General features: G+C 40.5%; 1 protein-coding gene across 4 annotated transcripts in view; it reads left to right on the forward strand.

Moving 5' to 3' along the window:
• Positions 1-26,878, forward strand: part of CREB5 (cAMP responsive element binding protein 5) — a 416,278-nt gene that overhangs the window by 297,899 nt on the left and 91,501 nt on the right. For all 4 annotated transcript variants that reach the window (XM_008960013.5, XM_063606199.1, XM_034963847.3 and 1 more), the window contains 2 exons: positions 11,871-11,997; positions 17,380-17,490. In XM_008960013.5, coding sequence (XP_008958261.1) covers positions 11,871-11,997; positions 17,380-17,490 — 238 coding nt within the window. The remainder of the gene's footprint in view (positions 1-11,870; positions 11,998-17,379; positions 17,491-26,878) is intronic.

Raw genomic sequence — 26,878 nt, forward strand, 5'->3', positions numbered from 1 at the left:
CCAGGAAATAAGAGATAGTGGACCATGAGGTAACGTTGTTAAGCCTTTTAAGAAACTTCTGTGGGGCTCCTATTGTGTGCCAAGCTCAGTGCTGTCAAATATTCTCCCTTCAGCCTAGGAGAGAGACTGGTACCTGCTGTAAGGGGTCTGGCATGGAGAGAAAGCCGGCTTCCCTGAGAAGAGGATGGGGGATAACTGGGGACTCACAGTAATGGAGGAGACACCCATACCCCTCGGAGAGGCTGGGTGTTTCTGGGTCTTTTCCCCGAATGCTTCACCCCCAAATTTAGAACAATATAGCTTTACTTTGTGTTTTAAAATGACAGTTGTATTAACTGTATTTTCTACAGCAGATCACTCATCTCTTAAATAGATTATGCATTGATCATCTTCAAAGGGCTAAACACACTCAAAATATTCTCTCAAGTCATTCTCATGCCATACCTGTGACATGGATATTACAGCCACGTAGTTTTTGCCAATGAGAAAACAGAGGAGTTAGATGCCTTGCTAAGATCACACACTCCTGGTCGGTGGCAGAGCCAGGAGGTGGCCAAAAGCCTATGCCTGTCAGCCCCACAGGGCTACCTTATTGGATTTCCTGGTTAAGGATGGGAGTCAGCGTTATCTCTATCATTTCTGTCAGCCACTCTGTCTGGAATAAGTGAAAATAATAGACCTAATTTAGGACTCCAAGAGGTTTGCCAGTTCTTCCTCCTTCTCCCTAGAAAGCAAGTCAGACAGGGACAAGTCTATTTTTTAAGAGCCAAAGAAGAGGAAATTTCAAAACCTCTATTAGCCGTTTAATTGTTTTACACTATTTGTTCTTGGGAGATATTCTTTTCTAAGTTAAATCCACATGCTGGGGATGTACTGTTATTATTCTGCTTCAGTTGTGTTTGAAAGTAACTGGTGACCATTCTCAGATTATAGTAATTTGCAACTTTGAAGATCATCATCATTATCTGCCAGCCTTCTCTAATGTCTCCCCCATGGGCTAAAGAAGTCTTATTTCCTTTACTTTTCCCATTAAGTCTTCCCTTCCGGCTTTTTAGTATTTTCTCATGCTTCTCTGGAACCTTCTCCAAATTCTCCACACCTCCCCCTTCTCCCCATGATGCCTGACAAGGATCTCTTTGGGAATCCTCACTCTGATCCCAGGGCTTTTGGTGATTTGATCACAGCGGTGATTGAGATAGAGCCTGAAGCTCTCTGTTAGGATATAACCCAGTGAAGAGTTTGCTCAGCCTTGTTAGGCAATGCCCCTTTCCTTGTTCGTGTTTCCTTGGAGAATAAGTGATCCTCTCAGCACGCTATCACTTTATCATTAAGAATAGAACTTGAGAAATCAGGCTTTTAGCAGCCCAAGGTTGCATAGTCCATGCATGTAGTCACAGCTGCTGAAAACCACTCCCTCTGGGCCACCGACACATCCCTCCCCTGCCAATATATCGTGGAGCTAATAAATTCTAGCACTGCCTTTTAAAGAGCTGAAATAATCCCAGCGAGTGGCTGGGTGGAGGGTGTCATAAATTTGGTCTCCCAGGAGAGATATTTGAAAACTGCCGAAGAGACCCTGCCTTGAGATTTGAGAAAAGGTGAAATAAGAGCATGAGTGAGGGCAGCAGTGAATCGAAGAGCCTTGCAGGAGGCACGGGATAAGCAGAGGCTGCCGGGAAGATCCAATAGATCTTTTATAAGAGTTCTGTTTTCATGGAAGTCTCTTGCTGCTGGAGCTATTGCCATTCAGCTGCAAAATTCCGTCATCTATTTGGAATATAGATATTGGAAGATTGTGCTAGGTGTGGATTCCACCACAGATTATTCATTAAAATACACTAACTGACAAGCTCAAACCTAAACAGAATTGCTGACTTGGAGCTCAGAATGGGGGTGGGGCTCTCCGTGTGACTGTGAGCTCAGGGAGCTCTCTGCCTCTGCAGAATACCCAGGCAAGTGCGCCAGTGAATGTTTTCATGAATTATTCATTTATGGTGAATGAATGCAAGCAGCAATCACATGTAAATGACAAGACTCGTAATCAGAGGGCTACTTATTTGTCCTTATGAGGCAAGGAGGAATCTTTTTAACAACTCACAACGGAAAGAAATTTAACTGAGAGATGTCTTTCTAAGGATATTTTTTCCCAGCTAGTCAGATGTACAGCACTTATTTGAGCTGCTTTCAAAATCATCTTTTATTTCATCTTTTGATCTGCATTTACTTGCCTTTTCTAAGTGTAACTTTATGAATAATTGATGCAACTGGGAAGTTATTGGCTGATTGAAAAGCCATCTCTTCATGTCTGTAAGTCTGACCTATGGGTAAAGCCAACTGTTCAGGCATTTAGGGTCTTTAATGAAAGGTCTTTATAAAAAGCCTTTCACTCTTTATAAGGAAAAAAAATCAGATTTTGAAAATGGATTTTTTTTTCTGACAATAGTACATTAGAAACCAATCCAGCCACGTTTTTGGTTAATAAATGAATCAAGCTGACTGCAAGACTAATTCAGATTAATGGCGCAGAAATCAGTCACTAAAGAAGCCAAAAAAAGGTTGCTTTAATAGTCTTAACAGAATGATCATAAATTCGGATCTCCCCTCCTATTACTGCTCTCTGTGTTTAAAACGCTTGAAAGCCCTAGTAAACATCTCCTCCGCCTAAGTAGATGCAGTGTATATGCTATAAAACAAGGCAAAGTCTCCAGCAGGATGCAGATCTGTTAGCTGTATTATGTTTTATTACTACCATTGGCTTTCTTGAAGCCAGGCTTTTATTAAAAAAAAAAGAAGAAGAAGAAGTTATCGTTTCCAAAATAACAGATACTACATCCATAAAATAAAGGCATCAGTAGTACCAAATTGATAAAAAGGAGGCCCAAATTTACCTCGTGTGGTAAAGTTAATTTCCAACACCCTGGTGATAATGATCCAAAAGTGCCCTTGTCAATATCGATAAGTCCGTGCAAAGCAGAAATGAGATGTTTAGTTGACCACAGTGTGGGTGTAACTGGTGCCTCCTTGCGCACAGCTTTGAGCATTCTAAAGTACAACCTTATTGCAGGGCAGGCATCCAATTTTTAAAACATAGTGTAGATTGGAGACAGATGAGTGTTCCTGAATTATCCTTGGCCTTTTCTTATGAAATGCCTAAAATATAATTTCAAGTGGAAATTGATTTAATTGATGTGAAAACAAGTGGGTCTAGAACTCATCTAAAAGCTTGAGTTTAAGGGGTGTTGATAAAAACTACACATTACCTTTTATGCTTTTCAAGAACAGAAATGAGTTGTATTAAGCTGTTAATGTAAAATGGAGTTTCATTTATGACTTGTAAATCAATTAATTTATTCTCATTAGTAAGTGAAGATATCTATTGAACGTGATTCCTGGAATGTCCATTGTTAGAGTGATTCTTGATATTTATGTTTTCATTAATAAAAGACATTTATTAAGCACCTACTAGGTACCACGTACTCTCTTAAGTTTCAGAAATATCTGCTACAGTAAACAGGTAGACATAATATCAGACTCATGAAGTTTATTGTCTAGTTGGGAGAAGAGACATTTTTAAAAATTACTCAAAATTAATGAATTGCTAGATGCTATGGTGAGTGCCTGTAGTCCCAGCTACTTAGGAGGCTGAGGCAGAAGGACTTCTTGCTCCCAGGAGTTTTAAGCCCACCTGGGCACCATAGCAAGACCCCATCTCTAAAAATTAAACATAAATCATTGATGAATTAAATCAGGAAGCTGAACTGGTCCCTTCTAAGAGCCTACAGAACACATTTAATTTATCATTATATATACACCAATTGGAAATTTGTAAATAAATTATTATTTAAATGATCTAACTGGCCAAACCAGTTTTCCTTTCTAAAATGAGAGAGTGCACAAAGCCTGACACATATTTGTTGTTTAATTGATCTTTGATGAGTGATTGATTCATTGATTGAATAGTGATAAATGTTCCTAGAGAAATGTACAGGGTATACTGAGAGCACTCGAGAAAGGGCTCCAGTCTGATGTGGTTGCCCAGAGAAGGTGGTGAAGATTACATATGTCAGGTTTTGTGGCAGGAAGACAGATGGTGCTTCCATGAATGTGAAAGGAAATCACTATGGCAGGTATACCAGGCCCAGAGCAATGAGTGAGAGAGGTGGTCAGAGGCCAGATGGTGCCAGGTCTTGGAGCTTTGTCATGTTGTGTCACAGGGAGGTGGGCTTACTGGTCTCCCTGATAAGCTATAGCATTCGCTGTTTGACAGTGACAGTTTTAGGACAGGAGAGGGGCTAGGGAAGAGGCAGAGAATAGGCTACAGATACAAAGGCAAAATTCTCTTCCTGCACACTCAACATTCTGTGTCACCAAGAGAAAAGCAGATGGGGAAATCCCAGATCTTCAGCCAGCAGCCCTCCCTTGAGCCTAAGAAAGCTTGGAAAGGGAGAATACATGTTTTAATTGAGTCTGCTGGCATTTTGATGCCTTTTCTAAGGCTAAATATTTCTACTTCTTTGTGTCATTTGTTAAAAGGGGAAATATTATATCTGCTGTCTATCTTTAGGAGCTTGACGGTAAGATTTGGTTCGGAATATGAGCTCATTCACAAAAAGATATGGGTAATAAGACGTCTTTTAAAAATATGGGTCAGGCAGCTTTCTCGTGTTCCTAATTCTTGCTTCTGTGTTCATTTGTCATTGTTTTTAGGAAAAACAAGATACTGGGGAAATAGTTTTGTTCCATTTTGTGGAAATATTCTCAAGGGCTTTTTCTGAAAAATAATGTGAAGTCATTTTGAAAATTCTGTAAAGTTGTGGGTGAGAGAAGTTCATTTGCCTCTGTAGAAGGGTTTGGAAATCTAAAGTTGATAGATTTTTAAAGAAATATCTTACATGCAGCCAGTGTTGGACATTTTACATTTGTTGGACTGTGGTTCTTTAAAGCTAAAGATTGGTGTTTTAGAGCAAGCCATAATTTTTTATTGTAGTATGGTGATTAATCTGTTGTTAGATCAACATTTCAGAATAACAATAACAACAAAAATAACCCATTTAGTATATTCAACAGCTCATTTAGTATCATGAGATAAATATCTCTATCACCCCCATTTTACATTTGAGGAAACTGAGGCACAGAGAAGACAAGTAATTTGCCCAAGGTCACACAGCTGGTAAGTGATAGAGCTAGGATTCCAACCTAGGTAGTCTGGCCCATGTCCTTCACTTTACACATCACTCCATTTTACAATGTAATTATTACCTGCCAAGGAAGCTAAGTATATTGTCTTTCTATTTAACCTTCTACTTGATTATTCTAACAATTTTCTTTCTTTATGAAAATAGACCTGAAATCCCAGCACTTTGGGAGGTCGAGGCAGGTGAATCACTTGAGGTCAAGAGTTCAAGACCAGCCTGGCCAACATGGTGAAACCCCGTCTCTCCTAAAAATAGAAAAATTACCCCAGCATAGTGGCACATGCCTGTAATTCCAGCTACTCGGGAGGCTGAGGCAGGAGAATCACCTAAACCCAGGAGGCGGAGGTTGCAGTGAGCCGAGATCGCACCCTTGCACTCTAGCCTAGGCAACAAGAGTGAAACTCCTCAAAAAAAAAAAAAAAAAAGAGAATTTATTATTATTATTATTATTATTTTCTGAGATGGAATCTCACTCTGTCACCCAGGCTGGAATGCAGTGGAGTGATCTCGGCTCACTGCAGCCTCCACCTCTTGGGTTCAAGCGACTCTTGGGCCTCAGCCTCCCGAGTAGCTGGGATTACAGGTGCCCACCACCACATCTGGCTAATTTTTGTATTTTTAGTAGAGACAGGGTTTCACTGTGTTGGCCAGACTGGTCTCAAACTCCTGACCTCAAGAAATCCACCTGTCTTGTCTTCCCAAAGTGCTGGGATTACAGGTGTGAACCACTGCACCTGGCCAAAAATAGAAAATTTTAAATTCCACTTTGGAGAAGAATGAGTAAATAAGCATTTTGCATTAGTAATTGCCACTTCTTAAGATTTAAGAGTTTGTATTCCTCTCTTTAGCATTTCAGTCTCCTGTCCCAGACAAAAAAAAGAAAAAACTAGTTTGCCAAATTAGGCTACAAGACTTCATTTAAGAAGGTCCAAAAGAAGCACATATTTTAAAAATTTTTAATTTATTTTTTATTTTTTGAAATAAAGTCTTGCTCTGTTGCCCAGGCTGGAGTGCAGTGGCAAGATCTCAGCTCACTGCATCCTTGACCTCCCAGGCTCAAGCAATCCTCTCCCCTGTGTCTCCCAAGTAGCTGGGACTATGCCTGGCTACTTTTTGTATTTTTTTTAATAGAGGTGGGGTTTTGCCATGTTGCTCAGGGTGGTTTCGAACTCCTGAGCTCAAGCTCAAAATGCTAGGATTACAGGCGTGAGCCACCTCACCTGACCAGAAGCACCATTTCTTTGCATAAGCAAATACAAGTGCAATGAGCAAATATTCTTTTTGTGGTCTGGGTGTGAAATTTTGTTGTATTTAAATGAGAAAGAAGCATGAGTCCCATGGAATGTAAAGCCTTTTTAATCAACTTCTCTTAATTTTTAGGAACACCTTCTATTTGGGGTTTAGTCATGTTTTAAATGCAGTTTTGATATGAAGAACTAAATGCTGGCTGGACCAGCTTGATTTCACTAAATGAAGACACTGACCACCTACTGTGTGCCAGATGCTGGGTTAAGCACTGTGGATGCTGCAGTGAGCAGTGCATGATACCCTTATCATGATGGAAGTCATAATCTAGTTGGATTAAGAACATCTTGTTTTCAAGTCCTGAAATCCGAATTTTAGAGCTTCAAGAGTCTTTGAGATGCCTATAGGCTCATCTGTTCATTACAAGATGATGAAATTGAGAGCCTGAAAGTTAAGAGTCTTTTCCCCCAGTCAATAACTTTAATAACAATGACATCTGGATATCCTCCTGCTCCCTGAAGCTTTTTGTTTTTTAATTCTGTTCTCCACCAAGTCCTTATGTTATTATTTTTTCAATTTTTTTTTCAAGATTTCTTTGATATCTATGGTCTGTTATTTGTTTTCTGTTTTTTTTTTTTTTTTTTTTTTTTTTTTTTCTGGAGATAAGAGTCTCACTGTGATGCCCAGGTTCCCAGGTTCCAGGTTGGAGTGCAATGGTGTGATCTCGGCTCACTGCCACCTCCACCTCCTGCGCTCAAGTGATCCTCTCACCTCAGCCTCCAAGCATCACCATGCCTGGCTAGTTTTTGTATATTTTTCTTTTTGTAGAGACAGAGTTTTTCCATGTTACCTAGGCTGGTCTCGAACTCCTGGGCTTAAATGATCCACCCAGCTCTGCCTCCCGAAGTTCTGGATTATAGGCATGAGCCACTGCACCCAGCCTGTGGTCTGCTTTTGATGCTAATTAAAAGAAAATGGGAAGATCAATATCTTCCCATCTTCTAACCTACTTTTTTTTTTGCATTATTGACTCTCTTTCCTTTGCCTGGTCACATACGTGGCAGATCTGTCTGTCCTGAGAGTTTAACAGATAGTCCCAGTGTGCCACAGATCTTCTGAAGACCTGAGAAAGGACAGCAGGGTGGAGAGACCCCTTCGCACCTTCCAGACGAAAGCACTGGCCTGAGGATAGGCTTGCCCAAGGGCAAAGAAGACCCTGTAGACACAGTTCTGGCTTTTCAGACACCCCTAGACAGGAAAACATCCTTCGGGGGGAAAAATGAGGACATGAAATCGCTTGCTGCAGTGCCTGTCATTCTGTTAAGGACAGTGAAAACACAGTCTGTCATCCTTGACATTTTAATTGAAAGAAAAGCTTACATAGATTTCAACTGTAAGCAGTATGTTTATACAAGTGTAGAAAGAGGAATAATCTGTCAAGTTGGAAAACTCTTAATGCTGCAGGACTCAGTTTAGTAATTGAACAATCCAACATGAGCTCCCACATCTTACCTTGTTCCATGCCTCAATAATTTTTAGTAGGAATACTTTACCTAGAGGCATATGGTTATTAAAAGGGAGGCTTGGCCTGCACCAAGTCTGGAATTATTAGCTCATGGCAACAAGCCTGCACTGGAGAAGGACTGTTGGGTCTTTGTTTTCACAACTTTACTGCAATTTGCCATATTATTTTCAGAGTCTAACTGATGTGTTGTTTGGGAAGTTTTGTTTTGTTTTGTTTTAAAGGAAGAAAATGGAATTTCATGTGGATGAGTGAATTCTCATGTTAGCAGTATTACAGGATTTTACTACTTTTTAGAAAGTCCAGGGAGCACTGTGAATATCAAAAGAAATGAACTGTGAATTTTTTAACATAAAAAATCAATAATAACATAGTTATGGGAGCCATCCAGGTGTGATGGGGGAAGCCCTGTACGGCAAGTTGAGTATAAGCCCCGTTCCCGTTCATGACCCATGTGACCTTGGGAAAATTTAAATGTCTCTGAATTCAGCATACTCCTGACTTAAATGGGAAGAATATGATCTAACTACCTCATTGCATTGTTTCAAGGCACATGAAGTTAGGGACAATAAAATGCCTTTAAAAATATGAAGTATTATTTAAGTGCAATAGAAAAAGTTTTATGCAAGTATAATGTATTAAATAATAATTCTAGTTTTAAAATACATGAAGGGAATTAGACAATGTCATGCTTACTTTAACGATATGAGCATTCTGGACAAATGATTGTTTCTTGGACCTAGCTACATAGCTACATGCGTCAGTCTAGTCCTTTATATACCTAGTGATGGGTAGGCACAGGTCATTTAATTTACTTTTTTCAGTTTTTGTAGTTTTAAAAATTCAAGCAAGAAACAGAGAGAAAATTCTGCTGGTTTGGTAGGTGGGGGTTGGGGAAATGATTTATAGAATCTGTGTAGAACAATAACCTCAAAATTATTCAGAATCCAAACATACAGGGATCTCAAATAATCCTTTCCCTTCTATACATTACTAATTAGCTTGATCGATATCATTAGGAAATTATTATTATAATCCCAAGGGAACCTAGTACCCTGAAAGGCTATCTTAATGAGGAAATACTTGATATTTTAAAATCTGGTAGGTCTCTACAAAGTGAAGAAATAAACTACCTAATAAGAACACTGAATTAAATGAAACATACCATTCCCAAACTATTTATATAACTGAGAGTTTTCCGTGGTTTCAGGAAGAATAAAAACTCATTTTAAATGTAATTACTTTTGCATCCCCATTCGCATAACCATTAAGTTGTTTAATTAATTTTTTTCTCTAATTTTTTTTAATTTTTATTTTTTAGTAGGCAATCCCCTGAACTAGAATAGGTTCAGACAGATTCCCTGATTTCTTTTTGAAAAAGAACACCTCAAAAAAATCCTAATGAACAATATTATTTTTCATATGTCCCATTGGATACAGAATGTAAATGATGATAATATGTTGCCCTTTGTCCCAAGAGCATGATGTTGCAAACCAACATAATAAAAAGAAATGTTTTTAGCTGTCTTTGCTATAATATTTTTACTTGTTCCTAACTGTCTATACTTAAAACGTTCCCCTCTGGTGACTAGGAATACAAACGTGGTAAAAGGCTGTATGTGTGTATAGCTGTATTGTGTACATCTATTGAGATGGATATATAGACGGATGGATAGATGGATGATTAGCTATATGTTGGGGTCCTCTCAGTGAGTCTTTCTCATTATGGAGGTAGGGAGTTCGGATTATTTATCTTGGATTTAGAAGAACTGACCATTATTAAACATTATATACTTTGATATTCTACTATTTTCTATTCAGTAAAGTTCCCAAACAAAACATTAAGACTGGAGGATATCAACAAATTTGGTTGACTGAGCCACATCCTGTACCTATCTGACTCAGTCTATCCACCTGTGAAGGAGACTTTAAGACCTAGTGAAGGCACAACCTGCCATGGTATTTTGGAGCAATTGAAACCAGCAGTCTTCTAGATCTGTAAAAGCCAAAGGACCTTCAAAGGCCCTCTTAGTCCTTATTGTCAATCTATACTCCAGAGGTCCAAGAGTACATGTCAAGAAATACCCATAGCACTTCATCTGCTTATCCGAAAGCACTCATCCTTGTTACAAGCTGCTTCCATTAGCCTCTCTGTGTATCTCCTCACATACACATTCTACTAATACAACTGAGTGTAATTAGTGTATATCTGCATAATCTCTGCGGAAAGGCTTTATATTTTTTTTTTTTTTTTTTGAGATGGAATCTCGCTTTGTGGCCCAGGCTGGAGTGCAGTGGTAGAATCTCAGCTCAATTCTCCTGCCTCAGCCTCTCAAGTAGCTGAGATTACAGACGTGCGCCACCATGCCCAGCTAATTTTTGTGTTTTTAATAGAGACAGGGTTTCACCGTGTTGGCCAGGCTGGTCTCGAACTCTTTATATTCTTTTATATTTTCATATATACACCTATCTAAACTGATCATAAATCTTGACTGATTAATGACTAATCCTTCTATGATGTGTGTGACTCTGGTGGTTAGCTCTATTTCCAAAAGACCTCTTGGGCAAAAAGAGCGGAAAACTTTATCTTCTTTGAAATTGCAACAGGCGTGTGAAGGAAGAATATGTTGGCATTCTGTCCCCCACCTCAATCTTCCACTTTTCATGGGAGCCAAAGGAACTCTGGGGAAGCAGCTCCTTCTCCTACTCTGGTTGGGAGCACTAGACAGGGCTGTCTTCTCAAGCACAGGAAAGTATTGCCCTACCCAGAACATCTCTGTCTGCAACCTTTGCCCAGCACTTAGCACGAGGGAGCCTCTCTCTCGTTCTCTCTCTCTTAAGAGAATGCATTAATTCTGGAAGCACTAGTTTCTAGCATAACATTCAGGATAAGGTTGTTTAACATGGAAGACTCAGAGGTCCTGGGAGGTTTTTGTTTGTTTGTTTTGTTTTGTTTTTTTGTTTGTTGTTAGGTCTTTAATTAAATGATTTGACATTTATACAGCTCCCCAGAGCAAAAGCATGAGGAGATTGAGAATTTATGTGGGGAGGTCACTTGTTTGCCATTTTTAATAAACACAAATAATTCCCTTTTTCCCTCAGCTCCACATTCTCTGGCTCATTAAATCAATTTAAGGCCCTTAAAATTTTTTTCTGGCAAATTGAAGCAAAAGCTCAAACTATGTACAATACTCCCCCGAGGAGTGCTTACCCAAGTCTTGTAGGTCAGGCCCAAATCAGTTTCTGTGAAACAGCCTAACACCTCGCGTTATTATGAAATGAGAGGCTGGTAATTGGAGGCTAGGCTCCGGACTTGCTCTGAGAAAGGCCAGCTGTGCTGCCGCATCGGGATCCGGCTTCTTTGGTTTGTTTTTCTTCCGTTCACAGTGGAGAACGCTGAAAAAGTCAAAACAGATTTCTGTTGGGAATTCATGAATGAAGTTTGCTCTGAAAATCCAGAGAGTGAAAGTGTTTCCAGAGCAAAGCCAGGCAGGCTTCCAGGCAGAGGTGTGGGAGAGTGTGGCTAAAATAAATGTACATAGATCTCAGGCTCTAAGACACTTCAGAGGGCTGAGATTTCTGAGTAAACAAAGGATTTCACCACCAAGTTCCTTTCCTAAAATTCGAGCGTTTAGGAGACTTATTGGCTTGTTTCTATTGAACATCAGTTAGATAACAGAGGTCAGGAAATGAAGTGGAATTTGATATATTAACTAGGAAGCAGCAAAGGAAACCAGGCTTGTGTTTTATTTGTTATTATTTCCCTAATATCCTCAATTATGTGACTCTCCCATCAGTGGATCTGATCTGCTACACATGTGACATTGTTGTCCCTGCTGTTCTGGACACTGGGGAGACAGGGCCAGGGCACCAGGAATCATGTTTGTTTGTTTTTTTCTTTGTCCCAGGCCTGTCCCAGGCTCTCTATCTTCTCTGCTACATCTCCACAACAGACAGAGACAGCCCATGCCAGCCTCCATGCCTGGGACCCTGCCCAACCCTACAATGCCAGGATCTTCCGCCGTCTTGATGCCAGTAAGTGTTTCTGTGTGTCTCACAATAGCTTGTCACTTGCACTGAGGTTTGTCACTCTTGAAAGGGCAAAGGAAACTCTGAGATCCAAGCTGATGGGAAAGAAGGCGACTGCTTCTGAATGGAGGGTTGAGCTGTGTGCAAGTTTGCTTTGAGGGCCCAGTTGCCCATCCCCAGGCATCGTGTTGGCTTCCCCACCCTTCAGTGCTTTGCTATGAGATATGGTCCATGGTGACAAGTGGGCCTGTGACACCCAGGGAATGGAATTTGTTCAGGGAGATGGTGTTTCATATCTACTCTAAAGTCTACAGTTTGGGCTTTATACAGAGTGTCCTTAAATTGCCAGTGAGTCGTCTAACCAGGACTCAGGATAATAACTATAATAATATCAATAACAACGATCGTACATAATAGCTGCTAACATGCATTTATGCATATCATGTTCTATTGTTCTGTTAATCATGCTAGCAGTATTTATTGAGTGTTTACTGTATGCTAGTCACATTCCAAGCACTTGATCATCACACAAAACAATTCTACAAAATGGGTGTATTACTGTCCCCACTTTTTGAATGAGGAAAGAAAGGCAAGTAACTTGCTCAGCTGAGAAGCAGAGTGGCTGAGTTTTGAACCCAGGAATTCTGGCTCTAGAGCCCACTCTCTTAACCACTATATGATATGCACACACTCTCTCCTTTCCCTCTCACAACAAACCTGTGAGATAGACACTGTTTTTATACCTATTTTACAGATGAGGAGACTGAGGTATAGACAGGCTGAGTAACTTGGCTAGGGTTACAGAGCTAATAGGTGATGGAGGTAGGACTTAGATCCAGGTAGTCCGACTTCTGAGTCTCCACTCATAATCATTATCTAATAACAAACAATAAAAATAATAGATAAGGCCAGGCGTGGTGGCTCACGCCTGTAATCCCAGCACTTTGGGAGGCCAAGGCGGGTAGATCATGAGGTCAAGAGATTGAGACCAGCTTGGCCAACATGGTGAAACCCCATCTCTACTAAAAATAGAAAAATTAGCTGGGCGTGGTGGCATGAACCTGTAGTCCCAGCTTCTCAGGAAGCTGAGGCAGGAGAATCGCTTGAACCCGGGAGGCGGAGGTTACAGTGAGCTGAGATCACACCACTGCACTCCAGCCTGGGTGACAGAGCGAGACTCTGTCTCAAAAAACAAACACAAAAAACAATAATAGATAAACATAGAAGGGAGATACCCAGTTTTCCAGAAGAAATATTTCTCTCCTTCCATGGACCTCTTCCCTGTACCTCTTCTTTATCCTCCCTGGCGTTGTGCTTTGGTGAAGATGGCTGGTGTATTCACAGGGCCACCGGAGTTCTCAGAAGCCCTAGAGGCAGTGTAACAACTCAATTAAAACCCTCCCCACAACAATATTAACAATGCCTTGCAAAGCCTTTTAGCATTTTAAGAAATTGTTTCTATTGTTATTTCATTTTATTCTCACAGCAATCCTGTGGGGATACAGTAGCAGTAATTATTGATACACTCATTTTACAGATGAAAAGCTGAAGAAGAAATTGAAGGTAGCTGTCCAATGTCACACAGCTTGTGAGTGAAGAGTTGTGGCTGGAACCCACGTCTCCAACTGACACTGAGTAGCTCAGATCATCCCAGGTTGAGCAATTTGCTCATTTATCTAAGTGTAGGCAGGGGAATGGCGAAGGGCCCGCAGACTCAGTTTAGAGAAATGGACTTGCCCACCCTAAATACTGAGTAGTCCAGATTAGAAACAGTCTTTGCAACATTGGGCCAGAGGACAGATCACGTTGGTTGACTTTACCTATGTTGCTCTCCTCAGACCCCTTTACATGAAAGAAAACAGCACCATCAATGCAATTATCCCACATTTTATTCAACCCAACCAACTACGTGAAGACTTCCACCACAAGCTGTCTTCTTTTAGGCTTTAAGTTGTTCCCATCCAAAAATTATTATTTTTTTACAACTTCTATGCATTGCCCAGAAAAATACCACTGTAGAGACTTTTTAAAAAAAATTTGGCTAAGTTGCACACCATTCCCAGAGACAAAGATGAGACACTTAGGCTGAAAAGACCCAGAGAAACCAGTTTCTACCACATCATTTATTCCTACAGCTTGACCTCCTGTTAGTGCTTCAGAGTAGCAGCAAAGGTTCAGCTGCATGGTCAAGAGCTCCCAAACCTGTGACATTGATGTACACAGCTGCCATGGCAATAGGCGTCAGCTTAGAGCAGCGATGCTCACCTGGGGGTGATTTTGTCCCCCAGGGGACATGTGGCAATATCTGGAGACTCCATTGGTTGTCACAACCAGGGTCGGTGGGAAGCTACAGGCACCTAATGGCTAGAGGCCAGGGATGCCGCTAAACATCCTACAATGCACAAGACAGCCCCCACAACAAAGGATTATTTAGCCCAATATTCAACAGGCCTCAGGTTGAGAAGCCCTGGTCTTGAGTGACATCAATGTAACTAATAAACATTAACTTAAGATTTCTAAAAAGCATGTCGTAAGAGTTCCAGGCCCTAGAAACCTAGGCCCTTTCTTCCTTATTATCGTGTCACCAGTTCCTATACTATAACTTAGGCATTTCAAACCTGGTCACAGGGGAGACGCTTCCCCTAGAGTTTCTGCCCTGGAAGACCACGATTCCCTGGGTATAAAAGATAAGTCTGTGTCTATAAGTGAGGACAGGATTCTTCACTGATTTGTAATGCATGCTGCTGGACCACACATTTTATGAAGTCTAGGTGTAAAACAAAATGATGTATTATTTCATTCATTTACTTATTCATCCATTTCATAAACTTGTTGAGCACCTTCTATGTGCCAAGTACCGTGCTGGGTGCTGGGGACAAGATGAAGAACAAGGCAGGCATTGCCTTCAAGGAGTTCGCTGGGTTGTGATTTCTTATCTTGAAATTCAAATGCTTTAATAATTTGGAAGTGTGAACCCACATTTATAATTACAAAACCTCACTGAACTACAGACATGCTAGCTCCTGTTTTCCAGTGTGTGCAAAAGGTGAAATCCTTTACATGGGTATTTTACCTGCAGTGCTAAATGTTGCCCAGTATTCAGCAAAGCCACTCCCATCTTCTGGGCTTTTTATTCTAATCAACTCATTAAAGTCAAGCTCCTGGTGCAGACAGAGCCTTATTAGTCCAAAGCACCAAATAGTTATTTTGAAGAGGCTCTTGTTGACACTCTAGGTCTATAAGACAACAGTCATGAAGTTGGAAATGCAATTTTTTAAATAGATAAATCAGCCTGTTTAAAACTGGCATTTTGTGAATCACAGGTTAGGTAGAGACTACAGCTTTTCCAAAAAGTGGGAAGCGTTGCTGACTACAATTCCAGAAGCTGTAAGCAGGCTACTCTTACCTCTTTATATAACTAGTAGCTTGGAAGGCTCTGGACAATCATCTGTACTTCTGAAAGATCCTTCTTTGGCAACCTGGAAGCAAAAGTTATTTTGGAATTTGATTTCCCTCTCTGAGAGGGTCACCAGTCGGAATAAGGGGTCAAATACTATTCCAGCTCTCCCATCCACCAGCCTCTGGAAGGGGAGATAAAAGTAACATGAATTTTTTTAGAGCAATGAAACTCTTGAATTCTTCATGATTTACAATTACAGTGCATGAATGTACTTAATGGCCCTGAACTTAATGTACTTAATGATACTTTTAAAAGGTTAAAATGGTAATTTTATGTTATTTGTGTTTTACCACAATAAAAATAATTTTAAAAATTAGAGTAGCTGTTCAGAGATTTAGGGGGGTGCGTGGGAGTGAACATTTTATTTTACTGAATTGGCAAGTCCTCAAAAAGTTGTACGGAAGTGCTTGGAAATGTACAGAAAATTCACCTTTATTAGCTCCTCTTGAAACAGTTTCACACATCTGCACACTGCCAGATGACTGATCAGCTCATTCAGGCTAAGGTAAGACTGATGGCTCTTAACTGTCACAGGGAGTAGCCACCAGTCAATTGAGAGAAAGCTTTTAGCTAGCACCTCTACTAACCCACAGATTTATGTCATAATTATACCCCTGCTCCGAGGCAGACACAACAGAAATTGCAGTCATGGAATCACAACAAGGGAAGAGACCTTTAAGGGTCATTTAGTTCAGTGAGCCCTCTCAAGCTTCACTCTTGTTCGTGAGATTTCAGTCCTCCACTTTTTGAACACCTCCAATAGCAAGCAACTCCGTATTTTCCAAGACTCCCTAGGCTAACTTTAAGCAGAAACCTGGTTTCTTAAAATTTCCAATCATTGTTTTCATTTCCGTCCGTTGGCAAATGGAAACACGCTTGCATTGAAGAATCTATTCTTGTTCCCCTGAGGAAAGTCTAATTCTTTTCTGTGTGATTTTAGTATTAAGTGTACTTGATTTATTCTTATTCTTTTAAAAGTGTTAATTTTCCACCAAATGGAAAATATTATTAATCAAACACACCCTTCCTGAATGGAAGTAGACATTTTGCTGTATTCGCTTCTTAATACGAGCACCCTGGAGATTAAAATGCCAGAACTCGATTCAGGTATTTGAACGATGTTCATTTTAGACACAATGGCAGGCCAGCAGGAAGACAATGTGAGAGCGGCCATTCATGTGAAATACAAAACCCTCGGCCGCTTTCTTCACCTACCCAAAGACTTAGCCCTGCTATGAAACCAGGCCTGAAACTGCGGCTGCGTAGAGTAACAGGGTAACAAGGAAGAAGAGATGCACTGGGCAGCAGCTCAAATGCCTGGCTGGATCATAATGATTGTGTTTGTGAACTAGGGTGACAGGAAGGCCCACCACCTCTGAGAGTGTTGCTTTTAAAACTAATTATTTTGATTGCCCAAAAGATTTATGTTTACTATATAAAATTTAGAAACAAAAAAAAAGCCATAGATTTCCCAAGTTAACCATTTGGTATATTATTTATCCTTTCATAGTAAGTAACCTTGGTGATTATATTTAGTGGAGTTACTTGAAATAGATCGTTTAGTTTTCCTATAGCTTTTGTATGGATATATTATTCTTTACAGCCATACAAATAAGCACTATTGGTGGTAGTTGGAGTATTTACAAAAGTGGAAATATTTGGTAATTTTATTTGAAAGTGATCTGCCATGACAATGTAGTTCTCTTTGGCCTGGGGCACCCTGTATAGAAGCACGGCTTTGGATGATTCTTTGATGTGTGTGGGTTCAAGGCTCAGGAGGGCATTGCTTACCACACACCAAACCATAGGCCTTCTCAGGATTTCTTCAAAGAAATACTAAACGATCCATTGAACAGAAAAGTGCAGCTTTGTCTAATGACCTAGACTGCCTTTGCAGACTTCTAATTCTTTTCTTTCCTTTCTCTTAGATGGAGCGACAAATGTCAGTGAACTCCAGCATCATGGGGATGCAAGGTCCAAATCTCAGCAACCCCTGTGCTTCTCCCCAGGTCCAGCCAATGCATTCAGAAGCCAAAATGGTAAGTAACAGTTATAATCACCCTTTCATTATTCTGTGACTTTTTCTTTTGAATTTTACTCTGACTCCAAAACCTTAGTTAAGCTAGGTAGAGGGCTCCATCTTTGTTTTGGTGAATGAAAGGCAGTGCAGAGACTGCCTCTCTTTTTGAGGATGTTTGTTACAGAGCCTTGGTGTCAGATAATCATGTAACAAGCACTGGATTGGCAAGTGGTATTAATGAAAGGAACATTTAGGAGTTTTGGTAGATCCATACAAGTTGGGGTAGGATATACCCAAGCATGTATATATTTGCTCAACATGTGAAATAATAAAAATAATACAAAACTACTCATTCTTCAAGGTAGTTATAGTTTCAATGCCACTCTTCCTGTCCCCATATTCATTAAGACAGAAGCTTGATGCTTAAACACACACTGGTATGAAAATGTTTTGTGTTTTCTGTTATATTGTCAGAAGTGACATTGATTTGAAAGGATGAGAGCCTTATTTTCTTGCAACCCTTACTGAAAGGCATGATTTCAGGTGAAAATCTTCAGTGATTTTTAACATATGTTACATGTTTGCAGTAAGGTCAGTCTTTCCAATCACAGATAGAGTTATGCATCTATATTCTACCAAATATTAGCAAAACCAATGCAATATGTGTCTGTCTTTGCAATATAAAGTGAGCTTGGTGATTATATTTAGTGGAGTTACTTGAAATAGGTCATTTAGTTTACATATAGTTTAATTCTCATGCCACAATTAATAAGGTATCACATGACTGCAAAATACACTGCAGCAAACTTTCTAGCATCTGATATTGGATAAGGATAGCTTGTGCTAGAAGTTGGAGATTAATCTGGTCTGCTGACTGGCAGCATTAGAGACTGTATCTGATGGTTGGTGTGAGGATGTTGTTGACAGTTCTGAAAGTTAGCCATCAATTCCCGTGCAGGGTGGAGTCAGACCCAGTGACTTCCTTTTCAATGTCAGCAAGAGTTTTCTCATGCCTGCTTTGGTCACTTTCTCTTGGAAACTTCACGCATTTGACTTGCAGCTTCTTGACCCGAGGAATCAACTGAGCTCCCAGTGTTGGCTACCTTGGGCAAATAAAATCTGTGGTCGAGAGAGTTCTCTTTGCTGTGCCACAGTCCCTGTGATGTGCCAAGTGGCACCAGCATTTGCAGCAAAGCTCGTTAAATCTTTTTGGAATGGGCAAATATTTTTTCAACTTGAGCCCTGCTGAGCCAAACCAAATACTTGCTGGCAGAATAAAGTTCAAACTGGCAACGGTTTTGGAGACCAAAGTAATGCCATATATCTTTTTTTTTTTTAAAAAAAAAAAAAAAAGAAAGAAAAGAAAAAATGAACTGTGAAGGTACTTAAGAAAAATAAATGTAAGTTCTTCATGTATATGAATAAATACTCAGGGTCTGTGTCTGAGATGTTACTCCCTGTGGTTTACCTTGGAATCTTCTTATCTGCTTCAGGGTCTGTACCTTTTGGAGGGACCTTCCAGATAGATATTAGGTAGATTCTAAAACACAATTCCAAACTGAATTTCTCTGCCAGTTGATTTTCACTGGATTTTATGCCACTGCTTGACTCAAAAGTGTCCTTCTTCTCTTCTTGCTGGCAAAGAAGGAAAATGCTTCCAAAGGTGGTGCAGGTTTATACTTATTTATACGTATGAAATAAATCATATGATTTGGCAAATGAATAGTGAATCATGTCAGTTGGAAACAAAGGGAACTGGTCGGTACTTATAAAAATAGTTTTACCCCACAAATGTTTGTTGGGTTAAATTTACTGAGTAAGCACACCACGAGGCTGATTCATGTTCTAAGAAAATGAATATTTCCAGGTCCACAGCATCTGAGCTAATGAACTCTATCATAGGGTTGGGGCTTAGGGAGTACAGCTATTCTCTGCCCCAAGCTCCCACCTCTACCCCTGTTATTGCCAATACATCAATTTGAAGGGAAAAATGGTAGCATTGGCTGCTCATGTTTGAAAGAATAGTACTGGAAAAATGTTAAGTGAATTTGAATATGTCACTCAGCATCTCTGTTCTTATTATGCTTGCATTTTTACTGGAGAAATCAGTTATTGCCATATACTAACCATAGAGTATTTTCTAGCAGCTTTGGGCTGCTCAGATGAAAATCTTTTACGAAATACAAAGTAGTCAAGGAAAAAAAAAACTTGCACGATTTTAATGTCAGCCAGAGCCTCCCCAGGTTTCTCTGAACTATGGGCTTTGTTGTTCTATGCCTAATTTTCTTCCTGTGTAAGACTGGAATGGATTCCAGATTTCAACTAAAACTCTTGTTTCACTGTTTTCAAGGACTTTTCCAAAGGTCACACATGGACTATTGTGATGAATGCACTCTGCAGGGTGTGTTCCCAGAGCACAGAAGTAACCAGAGAGCTGCAAGGGAGGTGTTGCCCACACCAAAACACTGCAGACTTATTCCCCTGGGGACAATGCTGTCAGAGTGTCCATTTCAAGCTCCCTGTTGGCCACAGACAAAAGCCATTATCCTAAATCTCTGGCGAAACTTGGAGGTCTTAGAAGTGGACAGAAGTTTAAGACAGGATTGCTTTAAATGCACAATTTTGTTAGAATTTTTCTGAGTAGTGATTGCCCATTAGAATGCATCTGTTTTCTTTGCCCCAAATTAGTAATTTCTATTGTGAGAGCAAGCAAACCCAGTGCCTTTATCAAGTTCTCCAGCGCATTAATCTAGGACATCCTAGATCAAGAAGCACATGTGCAAATCTTTTGATTTAATGTACATTAGTATCAATGTACTGTAGCCACATCTGTCCAAGCTATTTTTATCATAATTCTGGCTAATTATAATTTCATTTTATGGATTCATTTTCTGAAGAATTAAGTCAACAGACATGGCTTCACAATGCACATATTGGATTTCTTTTGGGGGTCAGAGCAGACTCAGAGCTCTGAGAGCCTTCTGTCTTTCTAACCTCTCAACATCATAGGCTCTTCCTTCTAGATTCCTGGGAGCAATGCGTGTCTTAGATGAAAGTGGGATCTGCTAGAAAGAAATTCACTGATAGATACCTGGTGGACATTTTTAACATTCAAAGGGGAAAAGGAGGAAAGGAAGGGGTAGGGGAAATGCAAACCATCCTGGGACACATTTCCAGTCTCTATAGCATGCAGATGATTCTGTACTAATGTGGTTATGGTGTTCTCAGAGTTATGTAGATATGTGTTCATTTCTATTTATGGGAATTAGACCAATTCTATTAAGCTTTGAAAGAGGTTTTTGTTTTTATTTTAAAGAAACCAGTAACGATTTGGAAGCTAAATAAGCAGTGAGGGTTAGGGGTGGAGACGTGGCCATACACCTGTCTTGTGTCTCATTAACTATGAGGTGGCTACTACTGTATAGGACTGATTAAAATGATGGAGGGCTCTGACCACTCTGCCCAGGTTTCACCTTCAGTTTATTCAGAGTTAGTGAAGGCTAGAGAGTGTTGATACTAGGAATGACAGTAGGAAAAAGATATGTACAGGTGTGACCTGATTTTCTCCTCAGTACAGCCCCACAACAGAGATATTGTCCCTGTTTGTTTGTTTGTTTGTTTGTTTGAGGCAGGATCTCACTCTGTCACCCTGGTTGGAGTGCAGTGGCATGACTATGGCTCACTGCAGCCTCGAATTCCTGGGCTGAAGCAATCCTTCCACCTCAGCCTCCTGAGTAGCTACGATTACAAGTGTGCACCTAGCTAGATTTTTTAATTTTTTTGTCGAGACAGGATCTCACTATGTTGGCCAGACTGGTCTCAAATTCCTAGCCTCAGGAGATCTTCCTGCCTCAGTCTCCCAAAGTGTTGGGATTATAGGCATGAGCCGCCATGCCTGGCCTATTGTCCCCACTTTACAGCTGAGGCAACTGAGGCTACAAATGGTTAATAAAACTGGCCCAGTGACACAACACTTAGCAAACACTAAAGTTTCAGACTCCAGTAACAAAGCTTTTTGATCACAACATTGATCCTTTGGATAAAAATATCATATGGCTACCAGATAGATGTCAGTAACCAGCAGATTAAATCAGATTCCCTTGGGTTAATTTATATTTACATAAAAATGGGAGACAAGGATGGCAAGGATAGTTTATACCTCCAAATAACCTGGAAAAGATGTAGAGTGGTTAGCAGCATTCCTGCTTGGTTTAAACAGGACTCTGTAGCCTCACTAACTGGTACAGCTTCACTGTTCTTTATCCAAACACATTCTTGTCTTGACTTTTCTTATTTTACACGTGTGTCTCTCTCGATTGATTGAAAACTCCTTGAAGATGATCTTTGCATCGTGCAAGCTCCTTGTACTGAGAAAGGCCCCATGAATGAGAAATGAATTTAATTGAGTTTGAGTTGAGTTGAATTAAAATAATGGGAAGGAACAAACCCTAGCAATGCTGATGAAGGTGGGATGAAGTGGGATAAATCCAGATGAATTCTAAGCTAAGTAATCAGCCTATCAAGAGTAGCTGACTTCCTTTGATTTCTTTGAAAAATACCTAAATCTGTCATTTTTTTTTTTCCTGGAGAGAAAAGCAGTATGTCTGTTCCTTTGAAAACAGAAGTTGGAATGTCTTTGTCTTCCTTGGAGTTGAGCATCAGTACTAAATGCTATTTCTTCCATTGTGTTGGACTGGTCATGCTGTATTTTGATCATTTATTGTCAATACCTCGTCTATAGTTAGGTTTGCAATTTATTGAATAGATACCTAAGTACACGCATTAATGAATCAATGAAAGAAGCTAAAAGGATGAGAAAGACAAGGCATCTTAGAAATGGAGACTACTTAGTTAGAACCTTCTCCAATTCCCTCTTTTCACAAGTGAGGACACTGAGGCCCACTAAAGATTTAGGGAGATAAAGCCATATTTTAAACACAAAACTGGACCCTGAGCTTGGGCCTTCACATTTCTACCTAGAATTGTGATTTCTCTGTCAGCTGCACTGACACATTACTAACAGTGCTTCTGTCGGCTCGTGGTTTCCTCCGCATAGCCTGGCAGACAAGAACTAGGGAGGTATGGTGAGCAATCCGTGGTTGCATATCCACTTTGTTTTGAATGTCAACCTGGGTGTGTTTGTGTTTGCCTTTCCCCTCCCTAATTATCGAGCTGGATAACTGTTTGCCTACGGTGCCCCTTGGCCACCCACTGTCCAACAGATAAATCACAGAGGAGCCTGGCTCCCGATGGAGTTGCCTGGAAAGCTTATACACATGAAAAGACAGTCTCCAGGTAACATCTCTCTGGCACTCCTGAAAAATGCAGTTCTTCGATTTGCCTATTTGCTTTAATCATCCCCAGCTTCACTTCCTAAAAGTCCAGGAATAAAAAGCAATGAATGAATAGGCTGTCTGCTTCTCAGAAGCTTTGTGACCAGAAGGAAGTGCTATTGACTTTAAAGAAGCTCTCATCAACTTTTGAATCATGCCAGCAGCCATGTGACCCTGTAGCCTGTGATCAAAACATGATGATGATGGGCTGACGTAAGATGACCACGTTTCTCAGAATGCTCCTCCCTCATTGCTGTGAAAACCACTGTCCACCATGCAGATGAATAGGAATTACGTAAGATTCCATGACAACAGCAGCAACAATAACAATCTACAGTCTCACTTGTATGTATGCTGTGTCTCACCTTAAAAGCGATTTTCCTTCTTAAAACACCATGGTAGAAAGTAGTTATTGCTAGCCTGAATCAAGCACTTATGTATATGGTAGGAGCTATGTTAAGCATCTTGCAATATATTCTCAATTTTTAGAACAATTTGATGAGGTAGATATTCTTTTTTCTTTCTTTTTTTGTTTTCTGAGACATCCTGCTCTATCAACCAGACTAAAGTGCAGTGGAGTGACCATGGCTCACTGCAGCCTCAAACTTGCAGGCTCAAGTAATCCTCCCACGTACTAGGTGGTGCAGCTAGTAACTAGGACTGCAGATGTGCCACCACACCCAGATACTTTTTTTTTTTTTTTGAGACAGAGTCTCCCTATGTCGCTTAGGCTCATCTTGGAACTCCTAGGTTCAAGCAATCCTCGCACTTCAACCTCCCAGACTGCTAGGATTACAGACATGAGCCACCACGCTTGGCCCAGATAGTGTCCTTAATCTTATTTTACGAGTGAATAAACTGAAAGGTTGGGTATGTTGTAGAGCATGCAGTTGGTAAAATATGGTCTGGGATGTGAACCCAAGCACTGGGCTCCTGGTTCTAGCCCTTAATTGTAATGTTTAGCCAGCAGTAGGGATTGTTATCCTGTGAGTTTACATTAGTAGAGCACTTTACAAATTGCAAACTGCTTCCATGTACATCATATTGTTGGGGCTTCATAGCAACCCTGTAGGATCAACAGGGAAAATTACTATGCTTGTTTTATAGACACAGAGAGGTTAAGTGACTTTTCCAGGATCACTCAGTGGTATAACCAGGACCTGAGCCCAGGTCTTCTTTGATTTTTGTCCTGTTTCTATTATATCATGCTATCCCTGGCGTTCCCATGGTAACTTATTCTGAATAAAAGCATGCCTTTATAAAAATAAAGCTCAGTTGTATAAAGTAAGATTAGGCTCAAATTAGTAGCTCAGGCCCCACCACCTCTTTGCTTATGCCTATTAAACTCTCTAGACCTCATCAACTAAATATTGGAGAGGAGTCTTTTCTAAATCTCTGTCTGGCTGAGACAAGTGCTGAATTTGAGTTTAGCTATTGTTATTAAAGAATTAAAAGCAATAGCACTTTGAGACTAACACTGAGAGCTAACAGAAACCCCATCTCCTTTCTGCCGGCTAGAAGTATGACGTTTTATATGCCATTGCCACTTTGCCCATTTAAACTGTAGAAAGTTTAATTTAGGAATATATCATGTCATCTTAAAAATAAAATGTAAATGATTAGATTATGAGGTCATTGATAAGAGAAGGGCTAGCAACCATCTATTTATATTTCTGCAGAAAAGAATAAGTTCTTACAGAGTTTGTATTCCATGACCTGATCAGAACTCCAAATACACGAGAATATACATTTGATTATGTGTCTTGAAAACAAGAATTGAGAGATGATTAATTGCCTATGAATCACCAAATTCCAAAACAGGAAGGGAGTTCAGGGATTCTTTTGGCAAAATCCTTTCTTTTGAGAAAAAAAAGGCCTGAAGTTCAAGTTAATAACTTGTCTAAGGTCAAGAAGCTAATGAATGGAAGAAGGAGAATTAGAACCCAGGTTCCTGATTTTCAAGTGTGTTGAACTTCCCTCTGTATATACTATCAAGTTTGATGGGGAAAGTCATCCGCTGGTTGCTGTGAGAGTGGCCTTTCTAAGGTGATAGCTTATGAAGCATTTTCTGCAATTTGGTTATTGAAGCGAAGTACACAGGGGTGAAAGGGGCCAATCAGCTTTTCCCTTCTATGTCAACTGGGAATTGAAGCTGATCATCAAATTCCCCGAAGGAATGGGCTCAATTCTCTATGATTCTTCCAGAGACTTGGTGGTCTTGACTTGGCTTATTTGCCAGCCAGCATATGAATACATGCTGAGGATTTCATCCCTTGGCACCTAGTACAAAATGCCTTGGTTTTGCTTGTCACCAACCCAAATCCCCATGTTTTCTCGCTGTTTTCTTTGTGCCTGCATGGGTCTTCCTCGGGTTCTAGAGCTCCACATCATGCTGGGTGTGGAGTGGTGAATGAGCCCACTGCTCACACAAGCACAGAGGGGTTTTGAAACGCCCCTTTCCATCCCATCTTTTCTCTGGGCCCTACCTTCTCCACCCTCACAACCGGCTCCTTGTACACACACTCAGACATTCTCCTAGGACTCATTGTCTTCTCGGTTTTATTTCTTTCTCTTTCTGCCAGTATCCACCCTGTTTTGGTAACCACGGCAACTGGTGAAATACAATCCCAATATTTGCTAGCTGCCTCTGTCACCCAGCCCAGCACGCGCATTGCTGGGTCTTGTTTTTATGTTTGTTTAATGTTCCTGAGCCTGAATTCAGATGCATCTGGGCAAAAAAAACTGCATATGGTTTGAGTCAGAACACCCCCTCTCAGACAAAGTTTTCAAGAGCCTCTTTCTTGTGTATTTGTGGACGTGTGAGCACGCGTGTGTCCCTGTCTGCTTTGGAACATTGTGCGAATAAGTTCAGCTGTGTCAGAAAAGCCAGGAAAAAAAAAGGAAATTTAACAATCTTGTTACAGGGAAGTTCTGCTTTGCAGAGATATATTTTGGTCATTTTCTTGGAATGTTTGTAGCTTACACTTCCAAGATTTTTGCCAGCACAGCTAATAATGAAAGTTTGCTTTGCACTTTGGGATGATGACTCTGTCTTGCTTTTTTTTTTTTTTTTTTTTTTTTGGTGGGAAGCACAGAAGATCTATCTGGAAATTTGTGCCTTGATAGGGATGGAAGGTGGGGCATTCGGGTAGACAGAGGAGGCAAAGTTTTCCTAAAGGTTTAGGGTTGTTTTTTTTTTTCTTAAAACCCAAGAATCCAATCTTGAAGTTTAAACTACAAAGAGTATGTTTTCCCTTTTGGTATCCTTTTAAAATTGTCTTTTTATCACTTGTTTGAGAAGCTGGATTGTACTAAATGATTGTTGTATTGCTGTAGTGTGAATAAGATGAATCATTAGCTTTGCAGGATACTTAGGTCCCAGACAATAAAGGCATGCCTCAATTATTTTTATTTCAAAACTGTATACACAGTCCCCAGGACAGAAGTGTTCAAGGAGGATGAGATTTTAATCCAACTGTGGCCTTGTATTCCAGAGATTAAAAGTGCAACCAGAGAGCCGAGTCAGTAACCTTGATTTCAAAATAGAGCCAGGATCTGAGGTATAAGGAGCACACTTGGGTAGAATTTCAGAGCTGGTAAAGTGTTTCACATGCACCCTTTTCTGGAACTTCCTTCTCCCTTTTGGCACCTTGCATAGGAACATGCTGCACCCATGTTTCCAAGGTACCTGAGCCTCAGTTTGGTCCAGTGTTCCTGCCAGCCCCTTCTCCTCCACTCATCTCTGCACACCATGATCTTGCTCCAGGAGCCCCTCTCAGGAGCCCGGCATTTTCCTGAGGGCTTCTTGCTGCCTCTGGCTGCCCCGCCTAGACTTGCATACAATCCCTGTTTGCTGCTGCAAACTCCACTCCTTTTGTCAAGACTCAGCTCAAATGTAACTTTCCTGTGAAGTCTTCTTGCCTTCCCCAGGTGGGCAGGAGCCATGCCTTCTTCTAGGACAGACTCCACTTGCACTGTTTGTCTCTTCCTCATGGAGCTTTACTGTGTTGTCATTGTCCATGGACCTGCCTCGCCGCCAGCCTGCAAGCTCCATGAGACCTGGGGCCAGTTTGA

Source organism: Pan paniscus, chromosome 6 (assembly GCF_029289425.2).
Source record: "Pan paniscus chromosome 6, NHGRI_mPanPan1-v2.0_pri, whole genome shotgun sequence".
Taxonomy (NCBI): domain Eukaryota; kingdom Metazoa; phylum Chordata; class Mammalia; order Primates; family Hominidae; genus Pan; species Pan paniscus.